Below are 21,082 nucleotides of genomic sequence, written 5' to 3' on the forward strand. Positions count from 1 at the left end.
TAAAGTGAGGGGTAGCAAAGCACAAATCTAAACACTAACAAATTAAAGCTAGTTTTTGTGACATTTGGAAATTAATAACATGTGCATTGTTTATCTCATAATCCTTACATCAGAAGATTACTCGTTGACCTCAACTTACATTGTGTTGAGCAACTCTGCTTTTAGAGGCCAGTGCCCAAAAAATGCTTGACATTACAGATTTGTAGAGTATCCGAACATTGAGCCCTTTGAGATTTTAATAAATGATGAAGTGTTCATCTTTTAAATCCAGGGTTACCAACAGCGGCAACTACTGTAGCATCGACCACAACAACCCAGACAAAAACCACTACAAAGGGAAGCCAACCATCTCCGACACAGACTACAGCAGCTACAAGTGCAAAAGCTTGTAGTGATACAACAACTAAGGCAAATAAGGCATGCAGGGACAACATGAGCATCGACGCGGCCTTCGTCCTTGGAGATCAGATATACCTAATTACGAATGGGTAATCTATATTTCTAATTATGTCTCTTATCGTCCCTGGAGAACTATTCATGAGCAAATTGAGGTATCTGTAGTTAGATGACTGCTATTTTCTCTGAGTATACACTAGGCCAGTTCAGAAGGGATGAGCAAAAGACCTTCTTTAACAAAGTGATACCTGTCAGTCACGTATGAAAGACAGACCTTAAACAACCGGTCAAATGTTCTAACATGACATAGAATGGCATTAAAAAAAAATCTTAAACACAAAAATGGAATTCCCTCAGTAGACAAATAAACTGTCTAGTGAAATACTGTAACCTTTTAATACACCAGGAAGTTAAACTCATCTCAGAAAAACTGAAACAATTGGTAACTATTTCTAACTTAGGGCCAAGACTTTGCATATATAAAAAACAAGTACATGGTGGTATAAATACAATTATTAACTATGAGCAGTATTGTAAATAGTGTCCCAAAACTGATGATATGTAATATACCCAATAGTGTCATGTATGTTTGAGGTCTGTGCAATTGTTCCATGCTTTCTCCTAATGCAGGTCTTAACTTTTGTTCAGCACACCCCAAAGCTCTACAGCTTGATGTACTCACACACTTCCTACGAACAAACAACCATAGTGCAATCAGATAAAGAAATATCATGAATCATACTGTCATATGACTTAGCATGCTAGAGGACCAGGGTTCATTGCTTAAAGAACTCACATCTAAAGCTAAATGACTTATAAAACAATCATTACCAATGGCTCTAAAGAAGAACACTTTTCAAAGTCATCAAGCATTCTAATATACTTCCTCATAACCCACAAGTACCAAAAACAATTATTGTTATTCAAAATTGTATAATGCAACAGCAACATCATTCACCCACTATCCATGACATTCTACAGAGAAAGATCCATATCTTGACCAAAGTTAAGACACTCACCATGGCAGTTCTTAAGGACATCTCAACCACCCTGACGGATATCACGTTTGGCTGTTTGATATTAAAATGATACTATCCTTCTCAGGAGAAACACTGAAGGCCCTCCTCGCTCTACTATTCAGAATTCCGCAGCCAATGAGAAATTGGGAGCAAATTATGTTTGTGGCCACTTTCACACTCTTATTCGGCCATGAAGCACATCCTGCGGGGTTCTCCACTAATCTCCCTCCAAGTATTGCTTAACGAATTTAAAATGGGGAATATAGACCAGAAATGGGAAACTTGATGTTTTAGCATTCAGTAAAACTAAAACCTCCATTGTGGTCCTCTAGAGCTTATCAATGGAGCTAAAATAGCCCTCTGTAATGCTGTAAATCATTCTGTATCGGTATTGGTCTTGCCAATGTCTTTCACGGGGCTCTGAATCAGCCCAGTAGTACAGACAATGCAAAATATCTGCAGTGCATATCCTCGGACACATTGATAAGAGAAAGATTCTCCTATTCCAGAGAAAGTTCAACCTGGACCCAGACGACCTGTCTAGTTACAGATCCATCACACACCTTTCGTTCTTTGACAAGAAATTGAATTAAGCAGTGATCAAATCATTAATAGACACCTTCTAAAAAATTCATTTTTAGTTTCAGGTCACATCCACATCTCACAACCTCACAGGCAGCAGCATGCTCTAAGGCTAAACCAAGCGCTCTCAGTTCAAGTTTTATCTGAAAACGTCCTCACATAATGAAGTTTGCCATACTAAAGAATGCGTTACCTCTCTTGCAAACAGGAATATCAGCTAACTACCTTAAACTTAATGTAACTAAATTAGAATTCATAACTCAACAGCAACAGAAATCCAAATTCATCAATATGAACCTAGCTTCACTCACCAGCTGTCTCAGAGCGTCATTCCTCAGAAAGCATTATCAATGGTACCTGTTTCTTCAATACTCACATTAGCAATACCATCATGGAAGTACTGTACAAGCTATAATTCTGATTGAAAATAAAACCCTTCTTAAATGAAACAGACTTCAAATTTGCATCCCTTTTTCTCTCACACCAAGATGGCAAAAAATGGCAGCATCTGTAACCTAATCTTGGCCCTAGTGATGGAGCATCCAATGGGGTCAAAGATGGCAATCCTTATGGGTCAATCTCTTTGAAACATAAGCTGCCTCAAAGAGCCATAATGGCTAATGAACAGCCATTTCCAGAGGGAGGGAAAACTTATCATCTCAGGAACTTTCCACAATGCAAGCCAATATATTGTCAGAAGCCCTGAAGAGGAGGAAAGATACACCTCCCTTTCCTGGGAATGAAATGCATAGCTCATCAGACTAGAACCTTGCTCCTGCACCACAGAAAGGAACCATGTACTGACAACTTCAGGAGGCATTTGTGGCTTTCTGCTCCTCTGAAAAGTAAAATTCACTCAGGCTTTCAATAAGACTTGGAAATATGCAAACAATCTGTATTCAAATTCATTATATGTGAATTAGCCTCAGACATAATTATTATAGCCATCCAGAAAACCTGATTAAATTTCACCAACTGGGGTGTTGATGAACCAGCTGCCTCAAAGAGCACCTAATTTATCTTAATTTAGTCTCAGCTTATCCAGCCATATAAACCTTACCTAGAAGCATCCTCAAACAACCCTTGACCATCCATAGTCCTCTTCTGTATTATTTATTTATTTATTTATTTATTTAATGGTTTTTGTAGAGCGCGTAGTAACTCCGAGGAGCATCCCAGCGCTGATCTGCTTCTCCAGGGGTTTAAGCCAGTTAGTGAGATTATATTTGCGGGAAAAGTAGAGTCTTTAGGGTTTTCCTGAACTGGAGATAGTTCGGTTCTGTCCTGAGTTTCCGGGGTAAGTGGTTCCATCGTTTAGCCGTGTGAACCGAAAAGCGACGGCCACCGGTCTTGGCTTTTCTCACTCTAGGGACTGAAATTAGATTTTCTGTATTGGACCGGAGATTTCTCTCTGCTTTGTATGGGATTAAAAGTTCTTTCAGAAGAGGGGGGCCGTTGTTGTTGAGGGTTTTATGGGCCAGGCAGAGGGCTTTGAAAACGACCCTTTCTCTGACTGGGAGCCAGTGGAGAGAGTTGAGAGCCGGCCTGGCGGAGGATCTTCCAGGTGTGCCCGTGAGTAGGCGGGCTGCGGCGTTTTGGACTTTTTGCAGTGAGTTCAAGGTGGCTTCAGGGGCACCCAAGTATAAAGCGTTACAATAGTCCAATCTTGCCAGGATTAGACCCTGAATAAGGAGCCTCCTTGCGGTATCTGGGAGTAGGGGAAAGATCTTCCTGCAGGCTCTAAGTAGCCCGAAGCATGTCCCTGCAGTTCTTTTTGCCTGGGTTTTAAAACTCATGTCCTTCTCGATCCACACACCAAGGCTCTTGACCTCCTCCTTGGGTGCGGGGGGGTCCCCTAGGCACTTGGGCCAAAGGTGAGATGGTAGAGAGGGCCCATCGTGGCCCATTAGGAGGATCTCAGTCTTGGACCCGTTCAATTTTAATGAGGAGAGGTTCATCCATTGATGGACTTCGGAAAGACAGCTGTGGAGGTCGGATGGGGCGTGATGAGGATGAGAGAGGGTAACGATCAGCTGAGTGTCGTCGGCGTAGTTGATGACTGACACGCCGTACGAACTGACCCTCTTCTCCAGTGGGGCCATGTACACGTTGAAGAGTGTAGGGCTCAAAGATGAGCCCTGTGGCACTCCACACCGGAGGGGGATGGTGGGTGAGCAGCTGTCGTTTTCCCGCACCTGGAAGGAGCGTCCAGTCAAGAAGGATTCTAGCCATTTCAGGGCCATACCCTTTAATCCGATCTCTCCCAGTCGGTGGATTAAGGTGGGATGGTCTACAGTGTCGAAGGCCGCACTGAGATCTAGGAGGATCACTGCCACTGATCCTCCCATGTCCAGAATGCTTCTGGCCTTCTCCACTGCTGTCAGGAGGGCGATGTCCGTGCCCTGACCTGGACGAAATCCTGTCTGGGAGGCCGCTAAGAGGTTGTTGCTTTCTAGGTAAAGCGATAATTGCTTATTTACCAGCTTCTCCGCGATCTTGCTGTTTCCAGGGAGAAGGGATATGGGCCTGTAGTTGGCGAAATCCTGTGGGTCTAAAGAGGGTTTTTTCAGTAGACCCTTGACTGCCGCCGCTTTCCAGCTGGGGGGGACAATACCCTCTGAGAGAGAGGAGTTGATCAGAGCCGTGAGGGGGGGGATGATGGTACTTGACACTTTTTTTAAGAAACGGAGGGGGGCAGGATCAAGGGGGGAACCGCTTTTGATTGCGGCCAGCGTGGCTCCTACTTCTTCCGTAGTAACGGGGCCAAAAGTGTCCAGGGAGGGTTGGGGGGCTGGCGGTGGAGGAAGATTGATGGTGGTGATGGTAGGATCCGGCTTTGTGCGGTCCTGTTCGGGAGGGGGTATGGTTAGAAGAATGTTTTGAATCTTCTCGTCGAAGAAGGTGGCTAATTTTTTACATTTAGTTTCAGCTGCTTTGGGATCGAGGGGTTTGAGTGGGGGGTCAGGGGGGTGGAGTAGTTCTTTTAGAACTGAGTAGGTTTCATGGGCCGAGCAGGCAGCGTTTTTAATTCTGTCCTCGTAGAAACTAGTTTTGATGCAACGGAGCTCTTTTTTGTAGGTTTTAACCGCGGTGCGGAATGCTTCTTTCCATTCCTCGGTTTTTTCCTTCCTCCAGATACGTTCGTTTTTTTTGCAGGCCTTACGTAGCAGATTGAGTTCCGGGGTATACCAGGGTGAGGGATTGACCCTCTTGATGTGTCTGAGGGAGTGGATTTTGGGCAGGATGGCGTCGAGCGATTGGGTAATCCAGGAACTGAATTTTATTTCCCCTACTAAGGTGTTATTAGGGGGATGGGGAACGTTTTCTCGGAGTTTGGCTGCCCAGATGTCTGGTTCCAGTTTCTGCCATCGTCTGGAGTACGTTCTGATTTTTGGGGGTGGAGGGAGCACAGTAGTAATGTCCCATACTAGGGGGACCAAGAAGTGGTCCGTCCAGGGAAGGGGGATATGGTCTAGGGATCTCAGGTTGGGGATGTTGGAAAGAATGGGGTCAAGCAGTTGCCCTTTTTAGTGGGTGGCCTGTGGGTTTTTAAGGTCAAGGCCCATTGAGGTGAGATCCTGGAGTAGTTCATTGGCCAGTTTGTCGTCTGGATCCAGGAGATGTACATTCAGGTCTCCTAATAATAGGTAATTCGTAGTGGACGTGCACTTGGTGGAGGTCTGGTCAATAATTTTGGTCGGAAAGTCTCCTAAGTTGCCTGGTGGACGATATATTAGACCTAGAGTAATTTCCCCACCATCTTATGTAAAAGACCTAGAATCATTCCCCTACACTCTACAACACTGATTTGTTTCCCAGTTGAGGTCACTCTTTATATGAATATGTATACATACCATGGCTGATTCTAGGTTGCAATCTATCAACATAAATGGCATGTCAGTGACCTGAACCATGTAGCATCAATAGCATCAGGAATATGAAAGATAGTCCTTGATTACAATGTTGAGGCTCACTCATACTGATTTGACAGTTGATGCATCATTGCCAGGTTTTTTCCCTGAATCCTAACACCACGGCACAGAACAGAAGTTTTACAGCCACTCTGAGGCAGATTTTTAAAAATTGCATACTGTGCACTGGCCAATGTCTATAATATCCAATGCAATGGCACCTACATTGACTACCAAAGCTGGTTGCTGATCACCCTCGAGAGAGAATGAATTGAGTTCCAATGCTGAAAGCCGACATCAACAGATTACAATACGTTGATTGCATTTCACTCCAGTTCAGTCACTGGCAATTTAGGAATTTGACTAAAAAAAATCTTTCAAAAACTTTTAAAGATGATATTCACAAATACTTCATCCCACATGAACCACTTTGGAACCACTAATATATAATCCCTCAGTTAACCCACATATTCAACCACATACATTTAGGCCATCATTATGAGTGGCGATATTGATATTGTCACGGTAAATACATTTGGAATTACGAATAGTAAATGAATACTTCCCAATATTTTCTTGACAATATTGTGGTAGTTAATATTCTGGAGATGATATGCTTACAGCAGGATACCAAAACATATATATTTTCATACCGCACCGGTTGAATCCGAACAGTGTACGTGCACACTTACACCTCTGAGCATGTATCTGTGTGCGCATTTGTACATAAAGAAAAATAGGCTGGTGTGTGCATGAAAGCCTCTAAGGGCCTGATTTGGAGTGCTCTGTAGGTATAGTAGGAATTTGTCGCACTTGATAAAATACAACACCTCTGGGTTCCAAATTTGTCCGGTGTAATAAATTTCGCCTGACTTTTTGAGAGAATCATGTGTGAATGTTGGTGCTTATCACACCAAAGTCTGCATATCCCTGTAAATGGCAGGTCATTTTCCCAGTTAAAATCTGTAAAGTTTGACCTGTTGAAAATGTACAATGAATGCAAACTTTAGCGCACCTGGGCCATATTACAGAAGTGCCCCGGGGGTCCAACTGGTGTTAGCGCCCTCTTTGCTCTCCCCAGGGCACTTTGATAATATAAAGGGGGCCGCAGATGTTTGTGTGGCATCTTTCTTAATACAGATAGTGCTTGTGCACATACAGAGCCAGCACTATAATTTGAGGGCATTCCCTCATTTGCATGGGGGCTTGACCCATGCAAATGAGGGAATACCTTTGCCTCTGCGCCCGCGCCATATTTATAGATGCAGGTGCAGAGACAAAAAAGATGTCAGGTTGCCCCTGATAGTAGCCCTTTGGAGGGGGTAAAGAGGATCCTGTGCCCCCCCCCCGACATCCCCCTCCAGCCGGGTGCAGACACTCACTGCACCCGCCTGCAAGGGGATTACTAATCCCCCGTAAAAGTGCAGGTGGCAGGGCCGGCCCTAGGCATGTGCAAACTGTGCACCTGCACAGGGCCGCCAAACCCCAGGGGCCGCCACGAGGATCGGATCGGAAGGATCGTTTACGTTGTGCCGGTGCTTCAGGCCTGCCATGCATCACCATAAAGTGTGACTAACGCATTTCAATGTGGTGTTCCGCAACACCGCACTGAAATGCATTGTCACGCATTTTAATTCCATTGTGAGACTGCTGTAGTAAGGCCATGCCATGCCATGCCAGGCTGCTAGCGCTCATGCTTGTGACCTGCGCAGGCTCTGCTGATCATGAGTCTTGCCGGCTGGGGCGCTTCCACCAGCACAGGCTTTGTAACTATTGTGCAGCTGCACTGCTGCGACAATATATCTTAATGGCCTTGAATTTGCAGCGCCGTGGCTGGATCTCTCACGTCTAGAGAAAGGGAAAGTGCTTACTGGCTGTTGCACGGCTGGCGCGCCAGCAGGAGAGGCGGGAGACGTGACCTCACATACTAGTTCTGGGAGGAAGTGAGGTCGAGGATTCAGGAAGCGCGAGCTGGCGGGCAATCTAACTCTGTGCCCTGTCTCCATAAACATACTGGCGATGGCAGCTCTGTTCCTTGCATACCGCATGCATTCTGCTAAAATAATCTGAACCAGCATGCAACATGAACAAAGGCTTGGAGCCGTCCGGTGCTGGTGTCCGAGATAACCAGTGTCAAAGCATAAGCACACACCGCAGTGCAAGGAGAGTTACCGAGGCAGGCCCAGAATCGTGGCCAAGCCGACGCTTGCTGGAGTAGTTGCCACAGCCACACGGAGGCTGCAAAACCAAGTAAGTTAGTGACTATGCCGGGCCCCGGGGAAAGCAGAGTCGCAGACTAGTCTTTCCCCGGGGTCTTTCGCGCAGGGGATAGTCCAGGCAGGGGAAGGGGAGGAGTTAGGGGGTGGGTACTTAAGCGCGGGGGAGGAAGGGATCTTCCTCTTTTCTGTGCCTGGCACCATCGGGAGGGAGCTCGAAAGGAGTTGTTAGTTAGTGCGTAGTTGAGGCCTAGTGCTACTTTGGGACTTGTACTCGGAGCTGTTTTTCGGCAGCTGGGGTTGTATCTGGTTTTCTTGCTCTTGTTGCTGATTTGGTTGGGATGTCTGGGGTGTCTGCGGAACAGGTCCGTGAGGCCTTGTTACTGCTCGCTAGGGCCGGCCACGAGGACCTGATTAGGCCCGGGGTCATGGACCAGGCCTGGGTGGGGGCCACCAGAGGCACGAGGGCTGCCTCGGCAGGGGTGCAGGCGGCGGTTTTCGCCTGCTTGGAGGACGACCAGGTTCAGGAGGGTGGCCCGGGGGTCAGGAGGGGGGGGTGTCCCTAAGGATACTGCGCGGGGCGGGAAGCGCAGGACGACTTCTGCGCGCCCCTTCCCCCAGTTGGAGTTTTTGCCTGGGGCCTCGGGGGCGGCCGTGCGGGCCGTGCCCGAGGGACTTCCGCTCCAGGGTCCTCTGTTGGCGCCGGACGGTGCTGCGCAGGGGGTGGAGCTAGGTGACGCCCTGGCCGGGCCCGCGCCGGGCCTGGTCGGGTCGGTGGGTGGCGGCGGGGCCCCCGGGCCCTTGGTCCGCTTGGAGGAGGCCTCTTTTGGTGGGGATGGGCCTGGGCTGGACCTGCGGGTGTCTGGGGGGGGCCCGATTGACTTGTCCCGGGGCTCTAGGGCGGGCACCCCGGCCATGGTTCTGCCGCTGGTGCCTGGGTTTGCGGTGGGTAGGAGTGCCTCTCCCTCTCTGGTTCCCATTGGCGGCCCGGGTTGGGTCCAAGGTTTCCATCAGGTGGGTTTCTTCCCCCGGGGGGGCGAATTTTTTGGCCACAGCCAGCCGCTCCTCCCTCCTATTTGGGGTTCTGTCTCTTGGGAGGAGAGGTCCAGAGGGGAGCGTATCTTGGAGCAGATTCAGGAGGTCAGGTGGGCCGAGGAGACGAGGGCCCGAGTTGGTTCGGTGTGGGGCCCCGACATAGAGGGGCCTCCCACCCCCACCTCGGAGGAGGAGAGGGAGGCGGAGAGGCAAGAGGAGGAGATTCGGCAGGCGAGATTGAGGAGGTCAGGCCCGGCCGCCCACCTTACTGGGGGCGCGGCCGGGGTAGGGACGGCCAGCACGGCTTTGAGGCCCGATGGTGCCGGGGCCCTGCCAGGTTCGAGCGACCTGGGGGGCGGGAGGGGATCCAAGTCGGCGGTTGTCGGCAGAGCAAAGGGGGGCCTTGCGGGGCGCAACACGGCTCCGAGACGCAGGTCGGAAGCAGTAGGGCAGTTCGCGGCGGCTGTCCCTCCCCCGCGGGATCGGGCAACGAATACTGGTGGCGCCACCGGACCGCGTGGCCGTGAGTGTGGAGCCAAGGGAGTGAAACGTGCTGTGAAGTGTGTCTCAAGTGAAGGTGTGGATCAGGAACCGGTGCTTGAACTGGATTACAGTGCTGAGAGCGAGGAGTTGGAAGAAGGGGAGGTGCGGGATGACCTGGAAGGCGTAGGCCGCGCAGCGGGGGGTGACGACCTTGGTGTCTTGCAGGTCGACCCCGGATCACGGAAGAAGACTGGACCTGGGAAGGCCCGTGGAAAGGAGTCCAGAGGACGGCCCCGGGAGAGGACGGAGGCACCAACAGGTGAGAGTGCCTGGTGGGCGGTTTGGGATGACGCACCCCGGGGTGGGGAGGGGCGGAAGCGGGCCTGCAGGTCGGTGGGAGTGGGAGATGGGTCGGTGAGGGAGGGGGGGCACCTTCGGGCGGTCCACCTGTGGATGGTAAGTCGGTGGATGGTAAGTCGGTAACTTTGGGGGTGCAGACTGACAAAAGGGATGGGAAGGATGAGAAAGGGGTGAAGCTCCCGAAGAAAATGCCTTACATGGGGCTGGCAATGCCGTTGGGGTCGCATTTGTCCGAGAAAATGAGGGAGAAGATTTGGAAGCACGAGTTTGTGGACGTTTTTAAGTTGTTGCACCAGGAGGTTCAGGCAAAGGAGGGTTCCAAGGAGGAGGAGTGGGAGTTGACGAGGCGGCCTAGGGTGCCTATCACCATGGAGAATTGGACTTCGGCCTTTTTGATCTATGCTAGCGTCTATTGTGTGAAATATCTTGACCGGGCGATTGCGTTGTTCAAATACATGGACATTATCCGTAAGGCTCAGATGCAGTTTGGGGGTTTTGCTTGGTTAAGCTATGATGAGTAGTTTTGGGCCCGGGTCAGCGCCGATCCGGAAAAGAGCTGGGGGGAGGTGGATCAGGAGCTCTGGATGCAGTGGATGGCGTCGTCGCACTCGTCGGCCTCTACGCACACGGCTAGAGGTTTACCGGTGTTGTATCGGTCTTTTCCGACGCGTCCCGCCCAGGGCGGGGCGGGGGGCGGAACTGTGCCCAGCACCATTGTGTCCGGACAGCCAGCCAAACCGGGAGGGGCCACCACGGGGGTGTGTTGGAGCTACAGTCGGGGTTTCTGCTCACGGTACCCGTGTAAGTTCAAACATGAGTGTTCCGAGTGCGGGGGGGAAGCACCCCATCACTCAGTGCCTCTCGCTCGCCACCCCTTCTGAACAATGGCGGAACGCCAGGGGGCGGGGACAGCCTGGCCCGAAGGGCGCCTACTCCGGTTAGGGTGGAGGCGATGGCCCCGTGGCTCGCGTGCTACCCTAACCGCGAGGCCGCGGCGCGGCTCTTTTGGGGTTTCGCCGAAGGCTTTCGGGTGGGTTATCAGGGCCCCAGGGAGCGGCGGTGGGCCGAAAATTTAAGGTCGGCGAAGGAGTTGCCGGGTGTGGTGGCTGCGAAGTTGCAGAAGGAGGTGTCGGAGGGGAGAGTTGCGGGGCCGTTTGTTGACTGGCCGCTGCCGGACCTGATCGTCTCGCCGCTGGGGGTTGTGCCGAAGAAGGAGGAGGGGGAGTTCAGGATGATTCACCACTTGTCCTGGCCGGAGGGGAGGTCGGTGAATGACTTCATTGCGGAGGAGGACTCGAGGGTGCTGTATGCGTCGGTGGACGATGCGGTCCGGATGGTGCGTTCTTGTGGTCCCGGGGCGGAGCTGGCGAAGTGCGACATCAAGTCGGCTTTCCAGCTCTTGCCGATTCACCCGGCGGATTTTGGGCTCTTGGGCATGCAGTTCGGGGGTGCCATCTATGTCGACAAAGTCCTTCCCATGGGTTGTGCCATCTCCTGTGCTTTGTTTGAACTGTTTAGCACGTTTCTGCAGTGGGTCATGGTGCGGGTGAGCGGGTGCCGCGAGGTCACTCACTACCTGGACGACTTTCTCTTCCTGGGCAAGGCGGGGCCGGGGGATTGTGGCAGGGCTCTGTCGCGTTTCCAGGCCTTGGCTGTGCAATTTGGAGTGCCTCTCGCGCCTGAGAAGACGGCTGGTCCCAGCTGTTGCCTCACGTTCCTGGGGATCGAATTGGACTCGGTTGACTGGTTGGCGCGCCTGCCTGCGGCTAAGGTGAGGGAGATTTTGGAGTGTCTGGAGTGGGCTGTGGGGGAGCGGCGGATTCCTTTGCGGGCGGTTCAGAGGCTGCTAGGTTTCCTTAACTTCGCTTGCCGGGTAGTGCGGGCGGGGCGCACGTTCTGTCGGCGGCTTGGCATGGCCATGTCGGGGGCAGTGCTTCCGCATCACCGGGTGAGGATCTCGCTGGGGGTGCGGTCGGATTTCAGGACTTGGATCACTTTTCTGCAGGATTTCCATGGGGTGCCTTTGGAGTTTGATGAGGAGAGGGCAGTGTGGCAATGCCAGATCTTTTCTGACGCGGCTGGGTCAGCAGGGTTTGGAGTCTTTTGGGATGGGCGGTGGTGCGCGGAGAGCTGGCCGGCCTCCTGGTTGAAGCAAGGCAGGAGCATTGCTTTTCTCGAGTTCTTCCCTTTGCTGGTGGCTCTGGCGGTGTGGGGGGATGACTTTCGGGACAGGACAGTGCTTTTCCACGTTGACAACATGACGGTGGTGGACCTTGTGAATAACCAGAGGGCGAGGGACCTGCGAGTGTTGAAGCTGTTGCGAAGGTTCATGTTGGCTTGTCTGCAGTTGAATGTGGTGTTTTGGGCCAAGCATGTCCCTGGAGCAAATAATGACATTGCGGATGCTTTGTCTCGTTCGCAGTGGCAGCGGTTCCGACATCTGGCGCCGGGAGCGGACGCCTGCAAGACCGAGCTGCCGGCCGGCATCTGGGCCTTGGGGGAGTGAGGATGATTGGTCTGGTGGAGGGTTCGTTGGCCCCGTCCACGAGGAGGACATATCGGCTGGCATGGTCTGACTTTAGTTCTTTTATGGGCTGGACGGTGGATGGTGTGGTGAGTGGGGAGTCGGAAGTGCTGGGAGTTGTGCGGGGCTATGTGCTTTCCTGTATGGACCGTGGCCTGACTGCTGCTACGATTTCTGGAAAATTGGCTGGCATTTCCTTTTATTGCGTTTTGTTTCTGGGTTTCGACCCCACCAAGGATGTGGTGCTGGCTCGCATGTTGCGGGGGTGGGGTCGGGAGAGGGGCGCCGGGAGGGGACGCCTGCGGGAGGCGGTGACGTTTGACCTGTTGGTCTGGCTGGTTGGGGTGTTGCCGGAGTGTTGCTATGACAGGGCCGAGGTGGGCCTGTTTCGCCTGTGTATGGTGTGGATGTTTTTTGGGGCGTTTCGGGTGTCTGAGTTGCTGGGCACGAGGCGGGGGGCCGGGCGGTTGTTTGAGGACGTACGGGTGGATGCGGGGCGTCTGGGGATATGGCTGGGCCGCTCGAAGACTGATCAAGTGGGGCGTGGTACGTGGGTGTGGCTGAATGAATCTGGTGGGGCGGTTTGCCCGGTGCGAGAATGGCGCTCCTTCTGCGGGGCGGGGGGCCCGCGGGGGGGGGTGAGATTTTCCTTCATGCTTCTGGTGCGAGAATGTCGGCGGGCCAGCTGTTGGCGGTGTTGAGGATGGCTTTGGGTCGACTGGGGATGAATGGAGCGGGTTTTGGTACTCATTCTTTCCGTATTCGGGCTGCGACTGCAGCGGCACGGTTGGGTTGGTCCTGGGATCGGATCCGGAGTATTGGTCGTTGGAAGTCTCGCTGCTGCGAGCGGTATGTGAGGAAGTAGTTGGGGTCCCAGGCAGGTTCGTTGGTTTACAATTTTTGTTTTGCCTGTTCTAACATCTTTTTTCTTCGTAGGTTGCGTGGGTGGCCCGGGTGGTAAGACGGTGACGTGGATCGTTGGGCACTCCTTTGTGCATTGGGCATCCAAGTACGCTGACCAGCAGGTTTACGGCCGTAACCTGGGACTGAAAGGACAATTGCACGAGGTGAAATGGTGGGGAAAGAGCGGAATGCGATGGGGGGCACTACTGCCGCGAAGATGGTCCCACAGAGGGGGTGCCCGGATCTGTTGATCATACATTTGGGCGAGAACGACCTGGTGCAATTGTCTGGACTAGCTCTGTTGCAGCTCATGCAGAGGGACTTGGATGTGCTAAAATCGAGGATGTCGGGGGCCTGCATTGCCTGGACGGAGCTGGTCCCCCGGAAAGTTTGGAGGGGGGCCATGAAACACGGGGCCATTGAAAAGGCACGGAGGAAACTGAATCGGGCAATGAGACTTTACTGTGTGGACAGGGGGGTGAAAGTAATTTCGCATCCTGGAATTCGCCTGGAGGAGCCTTTAGCCTTTAGGGAGGACGGTGTGCACCTGTCTCGACTGGGGAATGCATGGTATATGATGGAACTGCGGGATGTGGTGAGCAAGTTGTGGAACGAGTCGATCTGGTGCCGGAGGGAGTGACTTTGCAGTGAAGGACGGACGGCCCCTTGGTGGGGGGGGTGGGGCAGTGTACCGCCCTACAGGGGGTCCACTGGGTGGCAGGTTTCGAAGGGATAGGGGGTCAAGAGCGGGCATACCCATCCCTTGGGGGGGAGACTTGGCGCAGGACGGATCGAAGTTTGTTTGAAGTTGGCAATGACTGGGGGCTGGAAGGGTGATTGACGGACAAGAGGAGGGTGTTTGGAGCCGCTAGGGCTCAGTATTGACATGGATGATTGAAACGAATGGGGGGGATGTATGATTGGGGAGTTTGCTGTTATTGTTTACTGTTCTATTGTTATGCGCAGTTCTGGTCTAATAAATGGCCTTTTACGCCTATAACTGCGTGGTCTGTTTATTGCGCGAATTTAACATTTACCTAACCATAGCACCAGCGCGCAGCTTTCATAAAGCCAGTAGCTCACAGCACGGTCCGTTGCGGAGACAGCTAAGAGTACAGCTTAGACTGTCTGTTAGACTTGTGAGACACCCGGCATGTAGGGGTATAAAAAGTGGAAGTGCTGAGATTCACAGAATAACACAGGCCGGTTTAAACTAGCAGCACTGGGCGCGAAACCAGGAAAGACGTCCAGATGCATGTTGTGACCTGGCCTTCTTGACATTAGAAGTGAGCGATAGATGTAAGAAGACACCGCGTGCGTCCTTTCTCCTGGTGAGGTAGTAAGGCCGTCGGACCCTGCTCCTCTCACATGTTTGTCATTCTCACCTGGACTGCTGCAGTGTCAGGCAAGGATTGGAACCCTGGGAAAGGTAAAAATGTCTGGTTACCTGGTGTGACCCCAAATAGTGAATAACTTTTATCGGCTGAACTTAGTATAATCACGGGTTGTTGTGAGCAAAAAATTTGATTAAAAAAATCATTTGCAAAATAAATTCAGTAGTTGGCCTTTCCGGGAGAAAAAGCAAACCGACTATTTCACTTTGCAGTTTATTACAAAGACCATGGCTAAAATGTGTTTTCCTGTGTAAAGTCGTCTTGTCTTGTCAGTGTGATCCTCGGATCAACTTCCGTTCCGTTTTCCTCCTGCTTGACATTATAGCTGTCTTTATAGAAGCTACATCAAAACACAATTTAATGAACAGCTGCTTAAACCAGCTGTAACATTTTAATATCTATTTTTCACGGTAGATCTTTTATCTGTGTTTGCCCAGGCTGGTATACAAACAGTAATCGCAGTAATCAAAGTAATCACAGACAACCATGCCTTTAGCTGGTACAATCTAGTGCAAGTTGCTTCATCCATAAATAAATTTAAATCAACAATAACTGTTATATAAATGTGACCCTACATACCCAGTGTTATTTGGGGCTCAGAGGACCAGGCCCCGTGAATGAATTCACTTAAATTGCCATACTCAGACGCCTGTGCCATTTTTATCAAGCTCTGATCTAAATACACGTATCCTTTTGCAGTAATCTTCTGCTGAGCTCATTCTCATTATTTGCATAGATATTCCTAGTCTCACGTCCCATTGCGGCGCTTTGTTTACGGGAACCCCCTCTTCGCGTTCCAGGCCTGAGGCGCTGTGGAGAAGTCCGGGGCTGCCCTGCTCGTGGTTTATGCTAGTGACTCGCAGTACACACGAAAGGGCTTCAGGTCACGTCAGACCTGCACCTACCACAGCTTTCCATATGTAGGCTTGCGGCTTTAAGGAGGGTAGTTTCTGGCAGGGTTCAAACGTGGCAGGAATTCAAAACTGGCAATAAAACAGGCCCATACCGAACGCTATTATTATTCCCTATTAACTTTACAGACAAAAGCACAGATCAGGTTAATGTAAAACCCTTTTAGGTCACCAATGTCAGCGATGTTATGTTTTAAAGTTTTGTATAGCGCTGGTATACCCTGTAGCAACGCTGCCTTTTTGGTGGGGAGCGTGTTGGGTGGCGTGACACTGTATGTGAAGGTCACCGCTGAGGTTAGCTCCGGCTCCAGCTTGGCGATTAAGTCCAAGGAAACAGGTTTAAACTTTAAAGGCCATGCACCCGCTCCTGCTTCCCTTCATCCAGCCTTCTTCTGTACCGGGCTACGCAGGCTACGTTAATGTTTCATGGTTTTCCTGACACTGCACTTGGTCTCCCTGTTAGCATCATCTTACATAGATATGAGAAAGCGTATTATTCTGCCAGCAACTGGATTCTTGCAATCTGTTCAGCAGCCTTTGACCCCTCTGCCGCACGTGCACAAGCACCTTGGCTAGTGGGCACTCGGCGCCACCAGTTCCTCGTGGGGGCTGCTCACATGAAGTCCCATTCTGTGATTAGCCCAGGGTCTCTCCCAGCTCGGGGTGGGTTACAGTCCACAGAGGGCAAAAGGTGACAGAATGTAGAGGTGCCCCGGGCCCTCCCATTTAGGAAATTCTCCTTTGCTAATTCTACAGATGCAGTGGGGTCTAGTTTGTGATGTGTGAAAAAAAGTGAAGCCGGAAGAGACGGCTTTACTGAGTGGCCCAGGGCCTGCCAAAACATCACCTCGAGCGCCATGCCTCTGACAGCTTCCGCTTAAGCAGGGTGCTATTTTAGCTCCAGGCCACCTGCGTGTTTCACAGACAGAAACTCACTTATTCCGGGGTCTCGTTACAATGCATTTTATTACCATTTTACTAGTGGGATAGAATCACACACCCTCTTTTTGGCACATAGATGATACCGGAGGAAAAAGTAGTGCACACCATTCTTGAAATGTGGATGAAAAGTGCTTGGTTGCCTCTATTAATTCTTTGCTGTGCTTTGTTTTGTGCATATTTGCGGAGTAGATATGCAACGTGTGATATGCTATTTATTACTAAAGTTAAGATTGGGGTATGGCCATGACTCACGAGAGGCGAATATGGAAGGTGGTATTTAACTAAAACCCAGATGTTGTGGTGTAAGATTGCACTGAAGAGATACATGGGTATTAGGACAGTTGTTTACCTGTGTAACGTAATTGTTACAGCCAGTGTGTGAGGAAGTAAAACAAATGTTTTCATCCTTTCAACTTTCTGTGGTAAAAACTTGAATTTGACCTTTGCCCTGTAATAATGTATGTCTGTTAGTACAGTGGCACTACATAACGTGTTATGGGCCATATTTATTTTCAGTTAGAATGGCATACAAATATGTGAAAACTGCATCTTACTCTAATCTGCACCTTGTAAACAGTGACTAATGTGAGCTGGTGTTTTCCATTGCTCAGCACCAGCACTTTTCAGGAGCACTAGTTAAGGACACATTCATATACAGGGGGAGATTGAGTGAGACTCGAACCTGGTTCCAGCGCTCCGACGTCGCCAACGTCCTCACCCCACTTTCATGGTTAGTAGATGGTTTTGTTTTAGGCGGTACTAACAAGAGAAATGGGCTGGTGCAAGCTGCCTCCTGATGAGAGCCCCAGCACTTATTTTTTTACAAATTAAGCACTGCACTGACGGCCCCCTGGCAGGATTTGGCGGCCTCCGGCTCCGACCCCGGCTAGCAATGGCACTTGGAGACATAGATTTCTTGAGTCGCAACTCATCTTTTGCTAACTTAAATCACTGCATCCTAGGTAGTCTAGTGGGAGCGGAAATAAAAGCCAAAATAAATGGTTGCCCTTCTTCTGACTCCGAGTCTGACATGCAAAAAATAACTTCAGAGAGAAGATGGTACTAGTGCGGGGTGTGACGCAGGCAGCTGAAGCAGATGCTTGGTGCTGGTTTCCCTCCTCGAGTGAGAGCATGCTGTGCTGGGGATAACGCTGAGTGAGAAATAACAGTAACGGCGAAGCCGGCGACTCACTTCTTTTCAAATAATGGCAGCATTGTTGTTTTCAGTTTCACTTGCTTGTCCAGCCAGCCAGCAGTTTGGATTCCAGGGCCGTCAATCTTAAGCCCTACTACGGTCCGGACCCCCTCTTCCGGGGCCCCCACCTACGCTCTCTGCACAGGGCCACCATGAGCCTAGAGCCGGCCCTGCAGGTGGGTTGCCACCTGCAAAGTGAAACACAGAGTGGCTGCTTCAAAGCAACTTAGTTTTTCACTTGAATGCGCTGCCCACAGGGCAGGACAAGTTCGTAGCTGTCCTGGAGGCAGTGCATTGAGTGTAATAGAGTGCACTTTCCCTCTTTGCACCTGGTGCACCTTTTTTAAGGGGCGCCATAGCACAACCATTTGAAAGTGTGCCCTATCCATAATATGGCTCTAAATAATTACTGTACGTAATAAACATTGCACCACTTTTAATTGTGAGCCATGTGCAAACAAATTTTCACACTGGTGTCCCAATTTAATGGGCCACTTCTAGTCAGGCTTTATGTCTGTTGATCTGTGTCTACATGAATGCCTTCAGGTGTGCTGCTAGGCCTGCATGTAAGCAATCATCTGTGCCTGTGTGTTTTGAAGCATGTTTGCATGTTATGTGTCTTTTGTGTCTTACTTGTGCAAAACACAAACGCCAATATAAACATATTGGCGTGTTAATAATTGGATTAGGATACTCTCTTCGAGCAACAGCTGTCAATACTATTGCATCATTAATGCTAGATCCTGATAACATGTTTGTGTGAATAGAGGTATGTGATAGAGCAGGTCCACCGCCAGCATGATGCTGTGGTGCGATTAATGTTGAGTGAATGTTGAGCAATCATACCTCTCCTATCTTCCAGTTACTCTCCTATCTTCCAGTTTGTTCAATGGCATCACGAAACTAAAATAATCTGATTTAAGAGCCTCTGTACAAGGAACAAAGCACTCCATTATGAGGTCACCCCTGTGGTTAGAATGAGAAATGGTAGCACATTTTTCACTGCTCTGTAAGCCACCCATTGAAATTTGCGCCCAATAGACATCCGGGCTATTGCACTCTCCTGGCCTTTAGGAAAAGTTCAAAATTTAGCACTGAAAAAACATTCTTGAAATGTAATATATCAGGAGCTCAGCAGAGGAACGACTTATCAAGAGCAGAGATGCACATTGCCAGCCTCAGTCAATAGTATCAGTATATCTACAAAAACGAAGATTTGCTAATTTAACACATTTATTGAGTTTTTCTCCTTCATTTCAGCACCGTCTGGGTAAAACAACCATCCAAAACTGTTGTAAAGTCATCTGTACAAACCCTCTGGCAAAGAATGCCAACTCCCATAGATGCTGCATATGCTCTTCCTGCTCGAAATACGGTGGTTTTATTCAAAGGTAAATATTGAAATCAAGCTGTGGGCGTAGAGATTTTAAATCCATTTTGGCCGATCAGCAAATACGAGTTTTTATAATCCACTTTTTATTCCACAATACAGTTGTTTGATCTTTATTAAAATTCATCATATAGCACCGATTTACAAAAGACATCACTTGCATGGTAAATGTACACATTTGCGTTCCATTTGTTTTTGAGCCTTCAAAAGTAAAATATTTTCATGCACTATGGAAAACATGATATTTTATATCGTAATCAATGTTTTTAATTGATGTATTTTCTTTTACATTAACTACATGCTTTTTTACATTATTCCTTAAGATCTTTAAATTCATGTATGTTTCTCTTTTGAAGGTAGACAATACTGGGCTTTCCAGGGAAATGCTCTCCGTTATGGTTATCCTAAAGACATTTCCAATTACAAATTGCCAAGCTCTGTAAAGAAAATTGAAGCAGTTGCAAATTTTCCAGAAACAAGAAAAATTGACTTTTTCGTAGAAGATAAATATTACAGGTATTTTCATCCACTTGAGGGTATTTGTTAGTGAAAATTATTTTAAAGATGGTGTGCTGCAGAGTGTCAAAGCGTGTAAACTTTTTACTTCACAGCCTTCTACTTTCAGCAAGTTCCAAATAATTTTGTTTTTAAACTACAAACGCTGTTTGCGAAGGAAAAATTAAATATCACACACCGTAATTGACCTTTCTCCTACATGGTAAGCTGACTCGTGTACTGATTAGTGTGTATCATCACTTCTCAGAGGGGAAAAAGCAAAATTCAGAATTTGTGCCCATTAACTTCATAGTCCCTTTGTGGAGAATACCACAGCAAAAAGAAACCGAGCATTGAGTTAATGGGTCTGGTCTGCATTTTGCGTCCTGAATAAAACATTTTAAAAAAGCCTGATGCATAGAAAAAACAAACTAAAAAAAAGATTATTAAGTATACAGTGTATCTCTGAGATGAAGAATTTAATGTGTAAGGATCTAGAGTCCTTTTAAGATGTGAACTAATCACTCATGCACTACAATGCGTGCGCTCTGTAGAAAGAGGACTGATACAACAAACAGACAATAGCATGATGTGAGAGAAAAATATTCCTGTGAGAGAATCCACATCCCACTTTATGTATATTTTAAGGTATAGGTAACCATAGATTTTGCAGATAGTTTGCAAGCCAGACGTAAAAAAGCTCCTCTACCAGCAATTCTCCGATTAGTTAAACAGCTTCATTGGGCCCTTCTAAAAAGTACTACAAAGTAGTAGCTCTCACAGTATACACAGCACGCGGCAGGCTTTACAATTTTTAAAACAAATCTGCGTCGTAAATAAAAGCAAAGACAAATTAAAATTTCCTACAGAATACCACAGCATTTCTGAGCACAGCGATTTATCAGATTGTTGCTAAGGCCTTTCTCGTGTGAACTATTATGTCAAGTTCTTTCAAATTTGCTATACAATTTACATTTTGGTCTCTTGCTCTGACTTGATGGCAATCAAACACATCACCAGAGAGATGCTCTCATTTAGAATGCAGAGTAATTCTCACTAAATATGAAACTGAACTTTGTTGGAATATCAGCACTTACAATTTTATTTCAGGGAAACACTTCACATCTAAAGCTGGATAAATATGTACATGAAATAATACTACGGAGAATCCTGCAGAAATTCAGTTCTGACTGATGTTCCCCGTTTTTGAGTTAAAAACTCATGGAGGCCTGCTATCGCTAAATGCCGGAAGTAACAATGCCAGATTCCTGATCTGTTCAATATTATAAAAGGTTTGGTACATGAACTATAGTAACTTGAACTCAA

General features: G+C 48.9%; 1 protein-coding gene across 1 annotated transcript in view; it reads left to right on the forward strand.

Annotated features, from left to right (window-relative positions):
• LOC147698693 (collagenase 3-like) overlaps window positions 1–21,082 on the forward strand; it is a 41,671-nt gene that overhangs the window by 14,331 nt on the left and 6,258 nt on the right. The window contains exons 6-8 of the mRNA XM_086933494.1: window positions 272–488; window positions 19,132–19,262; window positions 19,618–19,777. Coding sequence (XP_086789620.1) covers window positions 272–488; window positions 19,132–19,262; window positions 19,618–19,777 — 508 coding nt within the window. The remainder of the gene's footprint in view (window positions 1–271; window positions 489–19,131; window positions 19,263–19,617; window positions 19,778–21,082) is intronic.

This window comes from Lissotriton vulgaris, chromosome 8 (assembly GCF_964263255.1).
Source record: "Lissotriton vulgaris chromosome 8, aLisVul1.2, whole genome shotgun sequence".
Taxonomy (NCBI): domain Eukaryota; kingdom Metazoa; phylum Chordata; class Amphibia; order Caudata; family Salamandridae; genus Lissotriton; species Lissotriton vulgaris.